The sequence below is a fragment of the Vulpes vulpes genome, chromosome 13, assembly GCF_048418805.1.
Source record: "Vulpes vulpes isolate BD-2025 chromosome 13, VulVul3, whole genome shotgun sequence".
Classification (NCBI taxonomy): Eukaryota; Metazoa; Chordata; class Mammalia; order Carnivora; family Canidae; genus Vulpes; species Vulpes vulpes.
The window spans coordinates 95850907-95874201 of NC_132792.1; the positions used below are offsets into that span (position 1 = coordinate 95850907).

The following is a 23295-nucleotide window of genomic DNA, read 5'->3' on the forward strand; positions in this document are numbered from 1 at the left end:
TGGGATGAATGGATAGAAAAGCCACAAAAATATCTAACACCAAAAGAAATAAGATTAATATAGATAAAAAAGGAAAGCTTATCAAATCATAAGACATTGTATTACATTTACTTGGTTATGACAACTTCTTTAAAATAGTGTTCCATTTGTTTTTTGTTTTTGTTTGTTTGTTTGTTTAAGGATTTTTAACTCATTTATGAGAGACACAGAGACAGGCAGAGACATAGGCAGAGTGAGAAGCAGGCTCCATGCAGGGAGCCCGATGTGGGACTCGATCCCAAGACTCCAGGGTCACGCCCTGAGCCAAAGACAGATGTTTAACCACTGAGCTACCCAAGCATCCCAATAGTGTTCCATTTGTATTATTAAATATGTCCAATACCTCAGGGTGATACTTTTCAAGCACTTTGAACTTGTAGATATATTTTAACATATCTGTACAGGTCCAACCATACAATGGAATACTATTTGGCAATAAATGAAACAAAGTATCAATACCTAGGATAACATGGATGAACCCCAAAAGTAATATACTGAGTGAAAGAAGCAAGACAGACCACACATACTGTGTGATTCTATCCATATGAGAGTGGCCATGCCAGCAAAAATGGTGGGGTAGGAACCTCCAGAAATTCTCTCCTTCATTAAAGCAATGAGAAAACTGGCAAAAATGGTTAGAATGAACTATTTAGAACTCTGGAAATTGACCATAGGCTTGCAGCAATCTGAAAAGTGTTTAATCAAGAAAAAATGACTGAATCTGTAAGAACCTCAGGCTCTGTGGCAGTCAGCTTGCTCTGTTCCCATCTGCCACCCCTGCCTGCACAGAAGCCTTGAAAACAAAAGCCCACCACCAAAGTGAAAACCAGTAGCCCGGCAGCCACCAAAAGAGATGGAGTGGCATTGGAGTTTATGCAGAGCCTCACTGCCAGAGAACTGTCATGATTTAACCTGTCTGAAGGTTTTCTGGAAGGTGCTACTTCCAAGGCTGTCTTTGTTTGACCAGACTTGTAGCTTTCCCCAAAATTAAAAGCTTTTTCCCTAGGGGTATTGATGAAGACATTTAGAGATAGTTGCTGAGCTTCATGGCTGGCCGAGGTGATGGATTATAGTTGGGACTAATTATAAGCTAATCACAAAACTTAAAATAAAAAGCTGGGAATTAGTTATCCATGGGGCTTTGGAAAGCTCCAACACAATCTTGGAAAGGTAGAAGGCTACACATACTCAGGACTGTGAGCATGTTCAAGAAAGGCCTAACAAGACCCTAAGCCATCACCTTTGACTAACCTTGAGGCTCTGAGCAAGCAGGAAGTGAAGGCTAATGCAGAGTTGTCAGCTGCCTGGCTGAGTGTTGAGGGGTCCTTCAACATACACACAGAACCCTTTTGCAATGATTATGGGACTTTGGTTTTAGGAATTAAAAAAAAAAAATCGGTTCAATCAATAGCTGACCATTAAACTAACCAAGCAGAGACTTTAGCTGTCATACATGACAAAGAATACAGACTTTACAGAATTAGTTCAGAAAAGTCATTAAGCAAAAACATCAACAATGACAGTAAATATAGCAACAGCAACAAATTCTGGGGAGATAAAAAAAGAGAGAGAGAGAGAGAGAGGAGAGAGAGAGAGAGAGATGAACAAGAAACAGGAACCCATGGTCCATACACAGAGAGGAAAGACAATAAATATAAACGGTCCCTGAGGAAGCCCAGACATTGGACTTACTACACAAAGACTTTAAATCAACATACATCAGGGGCATCTGGGTGGTTCAGTGGTTGAGCATCTGCCTTTGGCTCAGGGCGTGATCACAGGGTCCTGGGATGGAGTCTAGCATCGGGCTTCCCACAGGGAGCCTGATTCTCCCTCTGCCTATGTCTCTGCCTCTCTCTCATGAATAAATAAATAAAATCTCTCATGAATAAATAAATGCGTCTCTCATGAATCAATAAATAAAATCTTTAAAAAATCAACATACATCAAAGAACTAAATACCATCATATCTAAAAAACTAAAGGAAAATATGAGAATATCTTCCCAAATAGAAAATACCAATAATGAGATAGAAATTATAAAAAAGAATTAAATAGAAATTCTGGGGTTGAAAATTACAATCACTGAAGTGAAGAATTCACAAGAAGGACTGCTGTGGACTAAACTGTGTCCTCTCCAAATTTCTGTGTTGAAGCCTTGATCTCCAGTTTGAGTGTACTTGGAACAAAGAAGGAATTAAGGTTAAATGAGATCATAAGGGTAGAGCTGTGATCTGATAAAATTAATGTCCTAATACGAGGAGACAGCAGAAAACTCACTGTCCCTGTCCACCAAGTAAGGACACAACAAGAAAGCAACCATCTAAGCTAGCAAGAGAATTCTCACCAGGGACCAAACTGGCTGCCATCTTGATCTGGGATTTCTAGCCTCCAGAATTGTGAGAAAAACAGATTTCTGTTGTTTAAGCCATTGAGTCTCTGGTATTTTCTATATCAGCCAGAGCTAAGACAAAGGCTCAATGACAGAGCTGAGCAGGAAAAAGAAAGGAGCAGCAAATTCAAAGGTCAATGGAGATTATCCAGTCTGAAGAACAGAAAGTATGAAGAATGAGGAATGACAGACCCTCAAAGACATGTGAGATGCAATCAAATGTACGACATGTGCGTAATTGGCATACCAGAAGGAGAGGAGACAGGGTGGCGGGGGAGAAACATTTAAAGAAATAACAGCTGAAAACTTCTCAGATTTGATGAAAATCATTAGTTTACATATCCAAACTCAACAATCTCCAAGTAGGATAAATGTACCTCTCTCAGAGGCCTGTGAGACCCTGAGTACCCAGAAGCTGTGACAGCTCAATGGAAATGAGCTGGCCTAATTTCTGAGACTCAGGCCTGCCCAGAAGTCTAGCTTCTCAATGAAGGGAGTTCAGACATGTCTCCCCAGAAGATTTGGAGGGGTAAAGAGATCCATTCACAGAAACATCATAGTAAAGATTCTGAAAGACAAAGACAAAGAATCTTAAAAGCAATGGGAGAGAAGTACTTCACCTCCAAGGGTTCTCAATAAGGTCAACACCTGACTGTTCACTAGAAACCATGCAAATCAGAAGGCAATAGGATGGCATTCAAAGTGCTGAAAGAAACACACTGTCAACAAAGACATACCGAGCAAAAAATTCTTCAGAAATGGAGGAGGAGGGGCAGCCCCGGTGGTTCAGTGGTTTAGTGCCACCTTCAGCCAAGGGCCTGATCCTGGAGACTGGGATCCAGTCCCATGTCAGGCTCCCTGCATGGAGCCTGATCCTCTTTCTGCCCCCGCCCCCCAGCCCTCTCTCTCTCTCTCTCTCTCTCTCTCAGTCTTTTTCTTTTTTTAAGATTTATTTATTTATTTATGAGAGAGAGAGAGAGAGAGAGAGAGAGAGAGAGGCAGAGACACAGGAGGAGGGAGAAGCAGGCTCCATCCCAGGAGCCCGTCGTGGGACTCGATCCCGGACTCGATCCTGGGACTCCAGGATCACGCCCGGGCCAAAGGCAAGCGCTAAACCGCTGAGCCACCCAGGGATCCCCTCTCTCTCAGTTTCTTATGAGTAAATAAAATCTTTTTTTAAAAATGGAGGAGGAAAGAAGACATTACATTAAAAACAAAACAGAGAATTCAGTGCTGACCAATCCTCCTTATAAGAAACACTAATGGGAATCTTTAGACTGAAATGAAAGGACACTATAGACAATGACTTCAGTCCATATTAGAAATGAAGAGCACCAGTAAAGGTAACCACACAGGTAAATATAAAAGGCAGTAAAAATATATCTTTTGTTTGTAACTTTGTTTTCTTCTGACTTAAAAGATAACTGCTTAAGGCAATAATTATAGATCTGTGTTGACCAGCATACAATTTATAAAGATGCAATATATATGACAATAACGGCACAGTAGAGTAGGGAGTAAAGGAAATGAACAGAAGCAAAGTTTTTGTGTACTATTGAAATCAAGTTTGTATTTATATAAATGGTCCAGCATGGGCAAATAAATCTCTAGAGGCAGAAATATAGACTCCTGGTTGCCTGGGGCTCAGGGTAGGAATAGGTAATAACTATAAATAGGCACAAAGGTTCTTTTTTTGGGGGGGTGAAAATGTAAAACTACATTGTGGTGATGATTGTACACTTCTGCAAATTTATTAAAAAGTGTGTACTTAAATAAGGGAATATTATTGTATTTAAATCATACCTCAAACTCTTAAACATATAAACTAGTATCGTATTAGTATTGTATTTATATGTACATAATAATAGTTACCATTTATTGAATGTTGACTATGTGCTAGGCACTGGGCTGAACACTTTATATACATGATATTGTTTAATTTGCTATAATCCTCATCACAGTCCTGAGATATTAGGTATTACTATACCCATTGAAGAGATGTAGAAACCAAGTTTAAAGGAGGCAGCAGAATATAAAGGTTAAAAGTGCAGGCTTTAAAAAAAAAAAGATTTTATTTATTTATGAGAGACAGAGACACAGGCAGAAGGAGAAGAGGGCTCCGTGCAGGGAGCCCCAGGTGGGACTCGATCCTGGGTCTCCAGGATCATGCCCTGGGCCAAAGGCGGCACTAAACCACTGAGCCACCCGGGCTGCCTGGAAAGTGTAGGCTTTTATATGAAAAGATGCTCAACATCACTAATCATTAAAGAAATGCAAATCAAAACCACAAATGAGATACTACCTCACAGTCGTTGAAATGGCTACCATTAAAAAAAAAAACAAACAGAGTAAAACAAGTGTTGGGGGAGATGTGCAAAAATTGGAACACCTGTACACTGTTGGTAAGACTCTAAGGCAGTGTAACTACTATGGAAAACAGTATTGAGGCTCCTCAAAAATTTAGAGAATGACTATATGGTCCAGCAATCCCCCTTCTGGGGTTTTATCCAAAAGAATTAAAAACAGGGTTCTGAAGAGCTATTTGCACACTCACGTTCATTGCAGCACTGTTCACAGTAGATCAGAGGTGGAGGCAACTGAAATGTCTATCAACAGATGAATGAATAAAGAAAATGTGGTATATACATATATTAGAATATTACCTAATCCTGTCACATGCTAGAATATGATAGTTCTAGTTAGATAGATGCTGGAACGTAACGTGATGACATTATCCTAAGTGAAATAAGCCCATCACAAAAAGACAAATACTGCATGATTCCACTGATATGAGGTCTTTAAAGTAGTCCAATTCATTAAATCAGAAAGTAGAATGATGGTTGCCAGAAAATGAGGGGAGGAGGAGGAAATGGGAGTTATGGCTTAATAGGTACAGAGTTTCCATTTTGCAGTATGATAAAGTTCTAGAGATCTGTTGCACAACAATATAAATATAATTAACACTATTATACTGTACACTTAAAAATGGTTGAGATGGTAAATTTTGTTGTCATGTGTTTTTTACCATTATAAAATTATAAATGTATAAAATTTGTAAATGTATAAAATGTATAAATTTTATGTTTATGTTATATATTTTTTTACCACCGTAGAAGTAAAATAAAATAATATAAATGTGTGTGTATGAAAAAAAAAAGATTTCAGTCCCAATTATGTACATTTAACGAATGATCTAACTGCATGACTCAGTGGCTTGCCATATGCTACTCTCCTATATCATTCTCACTCAGTTTGTACTTGCACATACAAACGTGCGTTTTAAAATAAGTATAACACTGGGAAATCTCATTTCATTTTATTGTTCCTCATTTCCTGCCTTCATTTTTTCCTCTTTCATGTGGCACTCTCTTCTTGGGAATAACCCAGGACACCTGACTTCTGAATACAAATCCATTATCTTATTTTATTTTTTATTTTATTCTCTTCTGTTTTCCCATATGCACTGTAAATGTCTTTCCTTTGACTTGTGCTGGATGTCTGCCTCTCTGAAACCCCTGGAAGTGAACTTGCCAAAGCAAGACCTTACCTCTCTATTTTTACGTGTAGGGAAACTTCAGACATGCCAGCAGCAGTGCCCCCGTGTCCCGGGAAGAGCTGATGATGGTGCTGTCTAGACTGGAAGACCTGCGCCTCCGAGGCCTCTACTTCACTGAGACCCAGCGGCTCTCTCTGAGCGGGGTGGGGCTGGAGGAGGCCTCTGACACAGGAAGTGGACGTAGAGCACAGAACGTAGAGATGTGTGCCTGTCCCCCTGACTACACCGGTGACTCATGTCAGGTAGGAAGTTCCTCTCCACTGTAAAATTCCCCCGGGACTCCTGTGGCTGGCCCACTGGTTTGCTGCCCAGCACTGCTGGATGGTCTGAAGCACTTTGTCCATCGGACAGATGTCTCCTGGGCTATAGCTTCTATCTTACCTGGACCACCCCTAGGTCCAAGTATTAAAAATGAAAAAGAAACATCAAACATCTCAAATTCCACAGGAAAGCCACAGGCACACGATCAATCTTGGGGGTTGTTGAAATCAGGACTCTGCAGGGAGTAGGAAGGAGCCCGCCAGTGGGCATCCCAGGATTTGAGCCACTGCCTCCCCAGTAGGTGAGCTGGGGTTCTCATGTTGTTCTCTAACAGAGGGTCCCTCTGATGCCTACTGCTGGTAGAGTCCCAAGAATGTCCTGATTCTTCCAGGGGAAGTTGCTGCCTAAATTCCTAGCTCACAGCAGATCTTCATGTGAAACCTAGACAGCCTGACTTGTCCTAGGATGATTAAAATTTGCCATAAAATCAAACTGTTTCATATCTCAAGCTGTAAATATGCTCTCTTCCTAGTGGGAAGGAAAGCAAGCCCAACGTTTAGTGCAGTTATTAGGAAAGAGCAAACATTGCCATTCAGTGTATTCCCTGCACCCAGTGTGTGTACATTTAGCAACACCCTTCCCTTTCTGTCCTCAACCCTTGATAGCAGAAAGCCCCAAGGGGATCTGCATTCCTTTTCTTACCTACAAATATATTACCTGTCCTGGTTTTCTGGAGACTTCTGTCTTGTAACGTTGAGTCCACAGGTGCCTACCTTCTTCTTCCCCTCCTTCCTTCTATCTCTTTTCTAGCCAGCCTAAATAAAACCATTGCCCCAGGGAAGGAGTGGAACCTCTGGATTACCAGCCTCCTGCCCAGGGTGTGTTCTTTGCGCATGACTCAGCCTGTGATTTACAGCTGCTCTCATCGGCTAGTGCCGTCTGCGGGGTAAGGTGGGTAGAAGGTGATGCCTGCCCCACCTCGCAGGAATTACAGAGCGGTGTGCTTCCCTGTGGGACTGTTATGTGTGCTCTCTCACAGGCTGACTCATGGGTGAAGTTACAGGTGGGGCCTCCTGCCGCAGACAGCCTGCCTTACCTGAGTCAGGCGGGCCTGGGCACTGAGCAGGAAGGGCAGGTATAAGAGGAAGAGGAAAAGGTTTGTGCGCAGCCAGCAGGACGGCCCAGGACCAGGATGCCCCCAGCAGTGAGGTGGTCAGCCAGGAGCGCCGGATGGCTGTGGATCTTTGGGGCAGCCCTGGGGCAGTGTCTGGGATATAATTCACAGCAGCAAAGGGTAGCATTTCTTCAGCCTCCAGGTCAAAGCCATCTGCAATCAAGTTATGTGGACTTTAAACCCAGCCAGGTAACATCCCTTTTACATTCTGGTTTGGGTTGGGGAAGGGTTCCTTGCTTTGTGACATTTTAAGTTAAGGGGATGAATGAGTAATGGGTGGGCTGGGGGAGGGGCCCAGAGCCTCCCTGCGCCATTGACTGGCAGTGTTTATTATGGTGCCTGACAGATTGCTCTCCTAAGCTGTTAACCACAAAACCCTATAAACATCAGCCCACCTGGAAATGCCCAGACAGCTCAGAATTTGGATGTTTATAGGATGTTAGTATACTATGAAACTTTGTGCCCTTTCGAGTGTCACCCAAGCCCCAAGACAAAAGAGTCCAATGCCTGTAGACCTCCAAATTCTGCTTGGAAGTAAATTCTACGATAAAGTAAACTACTAGAATCAAGTAAAGTACGAGAATCAGTTAAATCTGTGTTTAAGGAAAGTGATGAAATCAAGTTTGTATAATACCTTACAAGACATGCTTCAATTTGCCAGGCATTAAACTCATAAATTCTGTGTATGTGCTTACTCTCAATCTCTCTCTCTCTCTCTCTCTCTCTCTGTTTCTCTCTCTCTCTCTCTCAACCTCAACTTTCTGGACATTTACACATATACTCAGAGATATAGATCTTATGGCTACTGAAATAGCCCTGAAAACCTGATAGGGACATAATTTTATCATTTGTACCACAAAAGCTTATTGGAAAATTTATCCTGAAAAAATGTCACTTAAAAAATGGTTAATTGCTGAACCCCTTTACTGAAATTGTATATTAGGATACATTCATTTTCATGTAGGATAAGTCTTCAATATAGTCTGTGTGCTTTACAGAGGTGAGAAAATGATTATATTTCAGGAACTGACAAATGGTCTACCTAAGAGTCACGTGATAGGTATATAACTTTTGCAGGGGACTTTTTCTGATTCTTATCAAAAGCAAATTAGGGTGGGTGGTTTAATTTTAATCAGGATGGACTATTCTCCCCCTAAAGCATGTGTCATTAAGGCTTTTTATTCAGGCATGTTGTCAAAAATGAACCACATATATTTATTTGGATAATTTGTTCTTTACCAAATATGATTGTTTTAGAAGCATGAGGCATGATATATAGTGGTAATTAAGAGGTACTTGCCACTTAGTAGTAGAGAGTATTTGCTTATAGATATGATCACACCACCAGTGGCTGAATTTTGTTCGAACGTATCTCTCAGTTGTGTTTTCAATTAAAGAACATTCCTTTCATACTTCGATTCTCCTGTGGACAAGCCTATTCATATAACACATAGAGCAATCTCATTTTTTGCAATAGCTTCTTTTGCCTAAACATGGTTTCTAATAGCTAAAGGGAAAAGTATATTGGAAATTATAGTCTTGTTATTGTGTACAATGTGTACTAATTGGTAATTTTGGAAGAAGCTCCAATCAGAAACTGGGATATTCTACTCTGGGGAGTACATGAGGCTTTTTTCTCCAGACCTATCAGGTTGGATTCTTTCTCTTTTCTACCTGACCAGATAGAGTCTTTGGATGAATGAGAATGGATGGTTCATTTTAAGATTTTCCTTGACTGTAGCTTCACAGTCTTACATAGTGCTGTTGAAAGAGGATTAGATAAAAAGATGATGCTTTCTCTTGAAATATTATATTTTCTGGATATTTTGGTTAGGGCATATAAGGAGGTCAGTTAAAGAAACTGGAAGCAACATTTGGTTTTAATCGGTGCACTGATTCACTCTGCCAAAATAAGCAAAATGTTTATGATTCTCTTTAAAGGCAGAAATAGAAATACTTTTTAATGGCTGGTATTGAAAGAATTGTTTCTTTTTCTATTGGGAGCATTCTTAACTAGAATCCTTTTTTTTAAAGATTTTATTTATTTGTCATGAGAGACACAGAGAGAGAGGCAGAGACACAGGCAGAGGGAGACGCAGGCTCCCTGTGGGGAGCCCGATGCAGGACTCCATCCCAGGACACCGGGATCACGACCTGAGCCAAAGGCAGATGCTCAATCACTGAGCCACCCAGGTGTCCCAACTAGAATCCTTTAAAACAACAACAACAACAACAAAAACCCAGTTCATCAAAAGAAAACTGTAATTCCTTTCATCCATATGAAAAATAGTAATTCATATTGTACTGGAAAGAGACAATGTACTAGAGATAGAAATAAAGCAGTATTAAGTTATGAAGTGAGAGAAGACTACACCCAATGAGAAAGACTCCTGCTGGGTCTTTGTGTGTCCTGTCAGAACTGAACTTCCCTGCGGGGTTCTGTAGAGAATGCTAGCATGTTCCTCTCCCCAGAGTTCCCTGTTGTCCATAGACCAGTGATTCCTCTGGTTCTGCCATTATTGCATTGATCCATCCCAATGAAGACTCTTTAGTTCCCATTTTTCTCATTCTGCCTCCCCCACCAGTCCCAACCCATGCTTGGAGAGGGAATGTCTACCCAAAGAGAACTTGACCATGAAGGGATTGGCTTAGAGACCCTCCCTGCTAAAGACTGATATCCTGATCCTCCTTACCCCTTCACCCCTCCATTCTCCCTACAGCAGTTGAAGGAGAGGAAGCTATTGCCACACTCCTCCCCCTTCTCCCCACACATCTCCGACTCTGACACAAGCATGCACTCCTGCCATGGTGTGAAAACAAGGTCAAACCTGACAAAAAGAGCTAGTGGACCGACTAGTGTTCAAAAGTAGAAATCGGGATCCCTGGGTGGCGCAGCGGTTTGGCGCCTGCCTTTGGCCCAGGGCGGGATCCTGGAGACCCAGGATCGAATCCCACGTTGGGCTCCCGGTGCATGGAGCCTGCTTCTCCCTCTGCCTGTGTCTCTGCCTCTCTCTCTCTCTGTGACTATCATAAATAAATAAAAATTTAAAAAAACAAAAAACAAAAGTAGAAATCCACACACCAACTAAAGGAAAAAAGATTAAACAAGTGAATGTTTGACAATCAGAATTGTCACATGCTTTGAATAATAATTCTTTCTGTCTACTGATTAAGTGCTTTGTTTGAAAAATAGGGTTGTAGCCCTGGATACTATCGCGATAACAGAGGCTCGTATACTGGACGGTGTGTTCCCTGCAATTGCAATGGACATTCAAATCGATGTCAGGATGGCTCGGGAATATGTATTGTGAGTAAACTGATACTGTAGTGCTACTGGCAGGCAATCTGTGTCTCGCTGTCCCTTCACTCCCCCACTCCCACCCCACTGGGCCCTGAGACATTGAATGTCACATTTCCAACCAAACCCTAAATAGAGGTTGCTATGTAAACATAGGAGGCTCCAGTGTCCTCAGGATGAATTATTTTATACTGCACTTTTCCCTCCATTTTAAACATGTGCCATCAGAGGAGAAGTCCCATCTGAACAATGAAATTACACACTAGCTTCTAAACGTTCACTGCATTGGGTGTTGTTAATGGGTGCATCCGGGGACTTAATTCTTGCTGAAATATAGCAAGTCAGAGCCACTACTTTGGGCCCAAATTTTGTTGGAGTGGCTGGAGGTTGCAGGAGGGGAGCCTCGTAGCTAGGTGAGCAGGAGACTCAAGCAAGCAACTGGGGAGAAGATGCTAAGAAAGACTTAAGGTGCATTCTCAATCACTCAATCTTTCATAGCTGCCAAATGGCCTTAGATAGGAAGACAGGTGAGGTGAATCCTTGCTGTCTATGGCTTACCCACTGGAAAACAAACTTCTTTTAGAATATTTAAAAAAATATTTCCATTGAAAATTAGATTCTTGGGAAATTTTTCTTTTGTATTCTTTTGGAACATTTTTTACTCTGCCTTTCTCTCTTTCATCCCTGGAAGGCAGGGCCTCCCCATCTTGAAGGAGAATGGACAGTTATAGACAAGAGAGAGAGCATCATTGCCCCCATAAACACAAGCCCCCTTTTATGTGGTGCTATTTGGAAATACATTCTTCTGGCACAGATTTCCTTTGCATTGTGTAATGCATCTAAAGTGTGTTTCAACTCTTTGAGTTCCTAGGCTGTATTAAGCCAAGTTCGGCATGTCCCAGGGAACTGTTTCCACTGCAGGATGGGACAGGCCAGGACAGGACATTGTTGTAAAGAGCCTAATAGAATATTCTGTAGGACTTTAACTGTGTAAGTTCAAAAGGAATAAAAGACATTTGGAAAGACTATTTTTCAGCTCATAAGTATTCTTATATAGTAGTGTATGCTTCATGCTATATGTTGTGTGTAACACAGGTAGGTACTTTAATTTAAAATAAATATTTATCTTGTCACTGAACCATTGCTAGATGTCGAGTTCACTTTATAAAAGCTGCCAAAGAACAAAGTAGACATTCTCTGCAGTCCATTCACCCAGTGAAATGATCACTAGTGAGTCATAATTCATCTGTTTTAATCAAACAGGGGATTTTCTTTCCCATTTCCTTTCTTTGTAGCTCTGTCTTCACTTGTCCCTAATGGCCATATGGCCTCTAGAAAGAATTCATTCAGGAAACCCTTACTGAGCATTTGCTATTGTGGGAGGTATGAGCTAAATGCTGTGGTTAAAACCATTCGACATAATCCCAACTCTCACAAGGCCTACAGTCTCACAAGGCCTACAGTGCGCACACACGCGCACACACACACACACATACAGGCACAGAGCCCTTCCCTGCACTCACTTAACCACTCAGGGGCAGGCACTGAGTGCTGCCATTACCCTTGGGGGTGCCCACTGCATGGGAGCCAGAGATTTAGCCCTCATTCTCAAAGAACAGCAATGAGGAGACCAAGTACTTGTCACCATCAAGCGGGCTGGTTCCTCTGCAAACTGGTCTTTACCTCTCAATGTCCAAAGTCAATTTCTGAAATCTGGGACCTTCACACCGCACACTTCTCCATGTTGTTTCAAGAATAAACTTTGGAGGTTGGAAAGAAAATCACTCAGGTCCTTGCCAGTGAAGCCATGTACGTTCAGGAGCAGCAGGCCATGTGTGGGTGCCATCAGCCAGAAGGACCAGCAGTGACAGACCCCCTTCTCTTCCCCGAGTTCCTGCCTCTCTCTTCTTCTCCTTGCCAGCTTTGTCCTCATATCTCCACCTCTCCCCCAACTCCTCACCTTCCACTGTCTCAGCCACCCCTCATCTATGTCATTTTACTCCCTGCCACTTGAGCCCCCGCCCCACCCCCAGCATGACTTACCTGAAACTCACAGCTGCCACGTGGCTCTCCTAAGGCTCACGGCCAGATGTCACACTCCTTGGTGCAGGCTGCCTCCAGCTGCATCAGCTGCATCCCATCCGACTTTGACCTTCACCCTTTGGAATACCAATTGCTTCATATTGCCTGCTCGCACTGCTAGGCTCCTGTAAGACTGAGGTTCTGTGCTCACCGTTCCTTGTGTCTGGTGGGCCCTCCCCTCACTTCTCTACCCAGCTAATTCTTCTCCTTTTCTCTTCCATGCAGGAGGCATTGTTGCCTCTAGAAGCTCTTCTCGGAGGCTCCTCTTGCTCTTATGGGATGCTGGCACATGTTGGTTATCATATTTTCCACATGACATTGAATGTGTCTACTCACAGGTTCTATCTGCCGTGGTCAGGGTGCCAATCCATCTCTGCATCCCTAGCACCTAGCATGGTTGGACACATAGTAAATACCCCATGGATGTTTGATGTCAGATGGAGCTGGGAGAGCACATGCTGTGGGAGTGGACATGGACTCATTCATTCATTCATCCATCCATTAATTCATTTGCAATAAACCACAAGGAAACTTGATAGGTAGATGTCTCAAATTTGCAGGACCGAGCAAGCTTCCAGGGTAGATGCTCTCAACTGAGGGTGGGACTATTTCAGACATTCTTAGGGGACCTTATCAAGCAACATAGGTTCTCACCCCTTCCTACAATCCTCTCCCTGCTCCTGAGCAGAACCAGGGTTCAAGGTGTTTTAAGTAGGTCACAGATGGCACATGGCACTTCTTGATTTTCTATGCTCTTGCTTCTCCAATGTTTTCAACTCAGAACTAAATATATATATAGGATTAAAGAATAGCTATTCAGCAGCTAGGTTCTTCTTTAAGATTGCCATTTAGAGTTTAAAAAGAAAGGAAACTAACGTGGAGAGGTAAATGATTAGTTCAAATGAATGACTGTTTTGTGAACAAGTGAGGACAGCGGAGTAAGGTAAAAGTGAAGGAAAGACCCCTCTGTGCATCCGATAAACTGCAGCATGAGTTTGTTCCTAGCCTCCAGGCCTGCAGAAGACACTTCCACAGTGGGGACATTTGGAGAAAGAGGGAAGGATTCAGGGCAGGGGTGAGCTCTCTGATGATCCCATGTTAACGTGTGAGCAGTATCCCTTGTGAGTATAGCCCGATTTCATGTCTGAAAAAACTATGGAAAGATATTTTAACATCTTAGTGGCTTGTGTAATTGGCCATTATTCAAAGATTTGTGAGGGATGGATCTATTTAAGCTAAAGAAATGGATGACATAATGAGGAAGGGACAGCCTCACATTTGGAGCGAGGCCATACCCACTTAGGATGTCCCTGCCTATTGTTTTCCACAACCTGGCTTCAGATGTTATTCAAAACTCACACCCATTTAAGCTTCCTCCCAAGCCCCATCTCTGCAGACAGAGTTAAGGTATATGAGCAATTTAAAAAATATTATACTTATTCCATGCTGTAGAATTAACACAGAGTATCTCTGAATCATCAAATACCCACAGTAAGGGGAGTTTTTCTGGATAGCTTTGTTCATTTAGATATTTATTACTAGAGTAAAATGAGGAAATGTTATCCTAGGCTAAAGATCCCACAAAATAAACAAATTTGATACCATCCGCTAGGATATTTGTCTCATTAGACTGCTCAGTTGGAAAGTTGTCTCATCTCAGTGCTTTATTGAAGAACAACTTTCAAAAGGCATTGACTTGACATGAAAATAATTGGATTTACGTAAACACATAATGTAGGGAAACAGCATCTTGCTTGTTTGAGACCCTGGGATCAAACTGAGAGCTTTCTTCAGATATGGTGCAGCTTCTCATGGTTTTAACAAATTCTACATGTTAAAAACTTATTGGAACTATATTCCTCTTTAGTATATGACCATTAAGTGAATTATGAAGCAATATCAAATTAATTTTCATAGGAGCTTTTCTTAGGAAAAGAGGGAGAGGTTTACATTTTGCTGAGGTTCTAGTATTCTTTTTAAAATCCTCCCAGCAATCTTGGAAAGTGGGTATCATTCCAACCATACATCTTAAGAATAGTAGAATTATGCATAAATCATACACCAATAAAAGTGATTTATGAAAGATACTGAGGCTCAAAAGGTGAAGATTCTTGCCCAGGATAGCACAGCTATGAAATATTGGATTGAGTTTGGATCCAACTGGTCTTCCTCCATTTCATCCTCCTGATATTAAGCATCAAATAGTTGATGGAAGGGCACTTACATTTTTTTTTTAGTACCAACAATAATTAAATATACAGGAAAAATATACCATCAGTGAACTGACATCACCGTACAGAGTCAGAAGACTTGAGTTATAATTGTGTAAGTGGTGAAGATAATAATGATCTTAATAATAATAAATGTAATCAGCTGCTATTAATTGTATGCTCATCTGTCCCAAGAACTGCCAGCACAACACAGCTGGAGAACACTGTGAGCGCTGCAAAGAGGGTCACTATAGAAACACCATCCATGGATCCTGTAGTGTCTGCCCGTGTCCTCATTCAAACAGGTACATTATGGGAGCTCTCAAATAATCTGTAGAGACTGGAAGTCATTGGGTGGTTGCCTGGGACTGGGGTTGGAGAGTGGAAGGATATGGGAAGCGACTGCTAAGGGTATGGGATTTCTTTTTTGGGGTGATGGAAATGTTCTAAAATTGATCATGCTAATGGTTGCTTCAACTCTGTAAATCTATTAAAAGCCATTGAACTGAATACTTGAAATGGGCAAGTGGTATGGTTTGTGAATTATATCTCAATAAAGTAGTTATATTTTTAAAAGAACAGACAAAAATGCAAAACAAAAGCAAAACAAACAAGAACAGTTTTTCCAAATGTACACTTGAGTGTTTTTCCTTTTCCTCTTTCCTTTCACTCTTCATACAATGGTTAAACATTATTTACTGTTATAAAAACAAAACAAAACAAAACATTATTTACTGAGAGACCAATTTGGGGCTAGGGGTTAGCCTTCTCTAGGTGCTAGGGCAACTATAATAAAGAAGACTAGCAATCAGGCAGTCTGATCTCATCAGGATTCACCTGGAGAATGTGGGCAGGGGCCATTGTCACCCTCAGGAAGTAAATGCACAAATAAATATGCATAATTTCAGATAGAGATGGGCTATGCGGTTGATAACAGGGTTATCAACTGGTAGCGAGCGAGCAGACTCTTTACAGAGGAGTAGGAGAGTTTTTTGGGGATGGACCAGGGAATGATGAGATGGAGTCAGTGGGGTAATATCTTAGCAATGAGGGTCTGTGGGAAGGAAAAGACAAGAGATCACCCCTGTGCTGATGTGTTTGTGGAATAAGGAGGTGGCTGGAGCACAGTGTTGGGGGAGAGGGCCAGGAGGCCCGGTAGGTGGGGCACCCAGGGTTCAGATCCTAAGGACCCTGGAGGCTCTAGTAAGGCACTGCGATTTATCCTCAATGTGACGGAAGCCATAGGCCAGTGATGTCCTGAGTTATCATTCAGACTCCAGCACAGACCTGAGTTATCATTCAGACTCCAGCACAGCAGATGCATAACATAGGTAGCAACCTGCCACTTATATATTTCGTGGTAATTCATATTCTATTTGGCCTTGGTACCTTGCCCTATTCCTGCTCGTTGTGACACGTTCATTGTGGGTCCAAGCAAAATATCACACATAACCAGAGGAAGCAAGAGTTGATTTGAAGATCTAGAAGATACCTATAGGAATATAAGCAGTGCACTGGCTCAGGCACAGTGCAGGCCACAAGGCTGATTGATGTCAGTCCAGGATCCGAGAGATTGGCCACGTTACCAGAAGTCACTGCCCAGATGTGGCTTTTCTGAAGATGCTTATTAGAAATGTCACCCTGTTTTGCTCTCTGTGTATTTGATACCCCTTCAACTTGCCCAGTCCTGTGGCTTTATTTGCAAAGGGGTTTATCACTCCATACCTGCCTAGACTTGTTGGAACAGAAGCCAGAGGGAATAGAAACAAGATTTTCACCCGGTGTTCAGGGAAGGCTTTTCATCTTTGGTTGCAAAGCCTGTTGTTATCATGAAGGGCGGCTTCTGGCTTCCATACAACTGAAGTAACTCACCATCATTCCTCAGATTATCAATGAGACACTATTTTTATCGAATTCTCCCTCCGGCGATATTCATACTGTTGACGAATCTCTAACTGTCCCTTTAGGAGTATAACTCTATCCATCTATGAGACTACAGAAGCTTCCTAGATAAGAATTCTCTTATCAGCAAATGATACATGGAGGTATTTTCCCTCGGACTTGCTCAGTGTAATGTTCATAGACCTTTCTCAAGGCAACAGAGTTTTTTCATGATCTGCTCACTTAATTTAAAAAAATCTGTCTCAAATATGCACTAGTTTAGAACAAAAGAATGAGAGTTGGAATGCCACAGCTTGATTTGAAAAATATAAAAATCACCAATGATTGTGCCCACAAAAATATCTAGATGGGCAAGCCTGCTCTGTGCCTTAGCTCCTGCCCGACCCCTTTGCTTCCTAGGAGATAATGTGCCCAATATGAAGGAACTAGAATAAACAAGGAGAAATTTTTTTGAAGAATCAGAACTCTTTTTCTTTTTTTTTTCTGCCTAGACTTGTTTTATTCCTTCCTTGTTATTCCTGGAAAAATACTGTTGTAATCATCTCTTCCGAAGTGAGTTACTTTGCTGTCTCAAGTGAAGGAATGCATTTCTTGAAGCCAAAAACAAAACCAAATAAATGTCTTCAGTCCTTATTTACCAAGATATGCCCAATGTCAGCTGAAATAGTACCTCATTATCATCTCTACAAGTTTTGATGAACACATTTTTCTTCATATAGAAAGCAACCAGTCTCTTGGTGTCTGTTTCCACTTAACCCAAGTCAGTGCTTTGTGGCAAAATAATAATAATAATAATAATAATAATAATAATAAGCATGAAGCCTATCAATTTATGTTTTTACTGAGGCTTTTCTTCTGGCTTCTTTCAAGTTTTGCCACTGGCTGTGTTGTGACGGGGGGAAATGTGAGGTGCTCCTGCAAACCCGGATACACAGGCACACAGTGCGAAAGGTAGGTGCTGCCCCTCCCCCCACCCCACCCCACCCCTCCCTCACCCCTCACCCCACAGGGAGGGTGGGCTCTGCAGTCAGGCTGCAGCAGGCACAGGCTGTGGGTGGGGCTGTGCTGGGTGGAGGCTCAGAGCTGGGTGGGGCTGCTGGTTTCACGGAGGCTGGAAAAAGATCCCCAGGGAAAAATACAAGACTGCTCACTTAATAAATCATTAACTTCCTTGTCTTTCTTGTTTCTTACATGTTTCAGAAATTTGAGAATGAGGCCCCACATATCATAACCCCTACATACTCCTACCCACCTGCACACTCCCTCATACCCCTCCCCCTATGTATTGCTACCTGCCCCTCCCCCTCCACTTCCCTACATACTTCTACCCCCTACATGTCCTTACTTACCCCTACCTCCATATAAATTCTTCCTTGCATACCCCTACCCCACATATACAGATCCCTACATACCCGCACACACCACACACACATCCTTATATAGCCCTTCTTGGCACACATATCCCTACCTAGCCCGAGCTCCATGTAAACTCATCCCTACATACTCCTCACCCTACATATGTATCCCTATGTATCCCTGCCCCCCACATCCCTACTTCCTAGGACATCCACCCACAACTCTACATATTCTTATACACACACACACACACACAGCCCTAGATATTCACAAACACACACACACACACACACCCCAAACCCACACATTATCCCCTCTCTATCCCACACATTATGAACACCTGCAGGACAGTCTGTGTCATTCATTTCTGAATCACTGCTGCCTACCGTGGCACTGTTCATGCAATGGATGTTCAGTAATGAAACAAAAGAATAAGTGTTGCAGAATGGAAACTATGAACTTAATTATGAAGGACAGTAGAGCCAAGCTTTAGTTATTCAGGAACAGATTTTCATGATTAGCTACTATACACTACCAAGCATTTATAAGGGCTGTAAAAGCTGCTTACGGTCTTCCTGGGAAGATGGCACATACATGTTTGAAAAAGTAACAGTATAGCAAATGAATCATATGGACAGCATATTTTTAAATTTAGAATAATTTTATCATAAAATCAATACATATCTTTATTAAAAATGATGTGATACAGGTGAGCAAAGAACTGTAAGGCCCACTACACCTCTTTGTAGCCCTTTATACTTGTACATGCTCACATATAATCCTACTTATAATCATTTTATTTACAGAAAACCCCAGCTGAAACTTGCATATTCTTACAGATCATTCTGTGTGCACAGATGTTTTCTTAAAAACAAAAGTAGATTGTTGTTTTGCTTTCTGTTTTGACTTGTTTTTTCATCTAGTAGGTTAGCACTGTCTTTCCATTTCAGCAAAGTATTCACTGATAACATCATGTCAGAACCAAGAAGTTCTGTAATCTCCTCCTAGTCTTTGAGATAGTTTCACTGTTTTCCATTCAAAGCAGCACTAAAAGTAAATCCTTGCAGCAAAATATTTGTGTGTATAAATCCTCAAGATATAATTAATAGAAGTAGATTCCTTGGATCAAAGGGTAGGTGTATTTTTCAGGCTTTTGATTCATTTTGCCTGTTTGCCCTCCAGAAAAGTCACACTTATTTCTAGTCCTACCAGTGGCAAAAGAGCACCTGCTGCCGCCAGTGAATACTAGAAATGATCAATTTTTAAAATATCTGCCAGTTTAGTAGGGGACCATTGTGTATCATTTTAATTTACATTTCTTTGTTTAATAATTAGATTGGAGTTTTTTTCATGTGTTCATTGACCACTTGTGGATCTTATTTTTGGGATTGTTTTCTAGGTCTTTTACTCATTTTTTTCTAGTGAAATGTTCTTTTATCAGTTTTTTTATTGGTTTGTACAAATTCTTTTAAAGGTAATGAGCCCTTCATACTATATGTTGCAGATACTTTTTTCAGTTTGTTTTTTGTTTGTATGTTTTTTTTGGTTTTCTATTTTGTTATATGTTTCTACTCTGTATTCCTCGGGCGTCAGCCAATGGGGTCATGTTTAGGGAGGTTATATAAATGTTAATGCATTCTTTTAGTACTTTTATTTTTTTAAAAAAAGATTTTATTTATTTGAGAGAGAAACAGAGCACAAGCAGAGAGAGTGGCAGAGGGAGAAGCAGGATCCTCATGGAACAGGGAGCTCGATGCAAGGACCTTGGGATCATATTCTGAAGCTGAAGGCAGACTCTTAGCCAACTGAGCCACCCAGGCACCCTACTTTTAGTACTTCTATAGTTTTATTTCTTCATGTTGGTGAAAATTTGGAAGCTAGCCTTTTGGGGGTGTCATGGCCTCTCACAAGGCAGATAGTTTTAGGGTTAACATGATAGCCAAAATTGGCCAGAGCCCAAGTGACTCTGACTATCCCAGTATTCCATCTCCACAATCCAGGGCCCATGTTGCATGAAATACATGTAGTACTTGGCTGCATCCCAGAGCCACACTCAGTAGGGTGAGATGTTCACACTAGGGGAGGCACAAGGAAAGTAGGCCGATTAGGGGACTAGCAGATTCGCATCCCTCATGTCACACTCACCGCAGGATGTGTGCTCATGAGTGAATGAGGACAGACGCTCCTGTTGTTTTTCCCTCTCTTCCTCTCACACTGTCACACTCATCTCTCTTTGGGCGAGCACATGTAGTTAAATTCACTAAAGGTCAATGTGCATCTACAAAATTTCTCCATAAACTTAGACTTGTTCCTGTACATTGTATTTGGTCTTTGTGCCATTATCATTTCTGTGTCATTTCTGAAAATATAAAGCGCTTTTTGATATTTGGTTGAGCAAAGCTTCCTTCGTAACCCTTATATAAAATGTTTTCCTTGGCCATTCTGGCATTTTATTTTCCTGCATAAACTTTAGAAGAGTGTTGCCTAATTAGAAAAAAAAAACAGAAAATTAATTCAGCTGGATTTCATAGGAAAGCAGGTCCACTCTGGCCTGGGGTTATCTGGGATATTTGATGGACAGGGTGGGATGACAAGAGAGGTAGGGTTGGAAGGTGGCTCAAATCAGGGAAGTCATGCAAGCAAACGCAAGGTCCTCAAGGATATTTGCCATGGGAGAAAGGCACAAACTGCCTTATTGTGGGGATCACTGAGCATCAGCTAAGGGGCTGGGCACTGTCTTGTGGTAAAAAGAAGCAATTTCAAGGTTCTTCTATTTTCCATTTCAGCAAGAGCAACGTTGCCCACAAATGCCTCACATCTATTATTCATTCTTTCTGCCAATGAAAAATGTATGGCGATCCTAGTATGTTTGGCACTGTGCTAAGCACTAGAGACATGTTAGCAGCTGGAGCACAGACTCTGCCCTCGGGGTTTTACAGTCTAGTGATGGGCAGATATACAAACCAGCTGTGAAAATAGTGGCTGAGAATATAACTGGGCTAAGTCAGGCTGCTGTAGGAGGGGCCTCCAACCAACCTTGGGGGGTGATGGACAGAAGGGGCAGCTGTCCTGAGACAGGAAGGATGGGTGAGTGGGTGGGCACTGGGAAGTTTCTTCTGGGCTCTGTGGTTTAAAAGCTGTGAGACTCCCACCTGGGAGAGGGGTCCTAGTATAATCCTCCTTAGGGTTCTTCACAAACAATAAAGCAGAAAACAGCAACATACTGGCTGACACATCCACTTGGCAGGCAGCAGATTTGAAAAGAGAAATTCTTAATTAACAGTTCTCACAACTTATGTTTGTTACATTTGCTGTCTCAGGAAAGCAAACTAGTGTTTCTTAAAATTTTTTAAAAAAACTTTTCCACAGGTTAATGCTATATTAATGTCAAATTTTTTCATTTGTTGAACATTTATTGAGGACCTACTCTGTGCCAGGCATCATTCCGGCTCTAGTTGTTGGCTATGCAGCGGTGGTAGCTACAAGGACAGTATAGGGTGAAGAGTAAAAATATAAGCAGGAGCCAGGAAGGCGGAGGAGGGAGCAGACAATCTGAGGAATGAGGTAGGAAAGGATTCCCAACTCATACCTTGCTCTGGGACATGTTTCTCCCCCAGCCACTCAGAGCCACGGATGACAAATATGTTCTCTGCTCTTTATTTGTTGTCCCAATGCCATCTATGAAATCAGGAAATTTTACTTCAGTCCATTGTGTTTGGACACTACCTTAAAATAAGAATAAGGGAACCAGTTGTTTCTGTGACCAGTAAATAACGCTTTTTGCAAGAGTAAAGAAGAAGTGGAATCAAACTTCCTGAATATTTACATGACTTTAATATGAAATATTTTATAATTATATATCTTTTGCATAGAAAGTTTAGATATAGATAAGCCATCAAAAAATAAAGTATTTAAAATATAGATCTTTGGGCACCTGGGTGGCTCAGTCGGTTGACTGTCTGCCTTCAGCTCAAGTCATGATCGCAGGGTCCTGGGATCGAGCCCAGGGTCAGGTTTTCTGCTCAGTGGGGAGTCTGCTTCTTCCTCCCCCTATGCCCCTCCCCCTCTTCATGCTATCTCTATCATTCTCGCTCCATCTCTTTTTCAAATAAATAAATAAAAACTTTAAAAAAGAACACAGATCTTTTGCATAGTATGGTTTGTTAAGTAGAATACAGGACCAGTCACATAAAGTAAACCCTTATGCCAACTGGCTTGGTAGATTTAGATAAGACACCTCAGCTTAGTTATCTTCTTGGCAATTAAGGAATACATGGGTTTTCTGCTTCGTGTCTACTCTCTGAAATGTCATAATTCCAAGTGATACCAATTATACATAGATGCATATATACATGAATATTTCATCGTGCCTTAAAATGGTAACTACTTTTTATTGAGTGTCTATTATGTTCAGGCATTGTATTAGATTCCTCACTACATTTTTATCTCATATTCATGTATCCAAGCAGGTATTGTTAGTGCAATTATTCATTTATTCACTCTGCATAGACTTATCTCGCACCTAATATGGGCCTAGGCACTATCCCAGATACTAGCAATTGATCAGCCAGAGAATCCATGCCCCTTGGAGTTTACATTCTCATGACAGGAGTAAGACTAAGGAACTGAAGCTTGGAGGGTTAAAATAACAGCCCAGGGTTACACAGCACATGGTAGGGGCAGGGATCCAGCCAGATCTTCCTGATTGAAAGCCCATGTCCTTTGCACTGTATCACCAATGTATCCATTGGTGAAGCCTACATAAATTAGTTCCTTGATGCAAAGCTTAAATTTGGGGAAGAGAGTCAAATACCACATTCTCTTGATTCTGTCAATTGCACTGATAAGACACCACACACATATCAAGTTAATGACAATCTGGGGGAGATAGAGTGGGTGTGGAACTTTGCTAATAGACAGAAATATTTTGGTTTTCATCCCAATTCCAAAAACATTAACATGTGTCTGTTTTGTTTTTTAAGATTTTATCAATTAATTCAAGAGAGAGAGAGAGAGAGAGAGAGAG

The 23295-nt window shown here is 41.5% G+C and overlaps 1 protein-coding gene across 2 annotated transcripts in view; it reads left to right on the top strand.

Moving 5' to 3' along the window:
- LAMA3 (laminin subunit alpha 3) overlaps positions 1–23295 on the top strand; it is a 249144-nt gene that overhangs the window by 167077 nt on the left and 58772 nt on the right. Inside the window, exons 38-41 of one of the 2 annotated variants that reach the window (XM_072735102.1) lie at positions 5998–6228; positions 10615–10728; positions 15207–15316; positions 17784–17864. In XM_072735102.1, coding sequence (XP_072591203.1) covers positions 5998–6228; positions 10615–10728; positions 15207–15316; positions 17784–17864 — 536 coding nt within the window. Of the gene's footprint in view, positions 1–5997; positions 6229–7110; positions 7611–10614; positions 10729–15206; positions 15317–17783; positions 17865–23295 lie in introns of those variants that run through there. The other variant, XM_026006526.2, reaches the window with a different exon arrangement.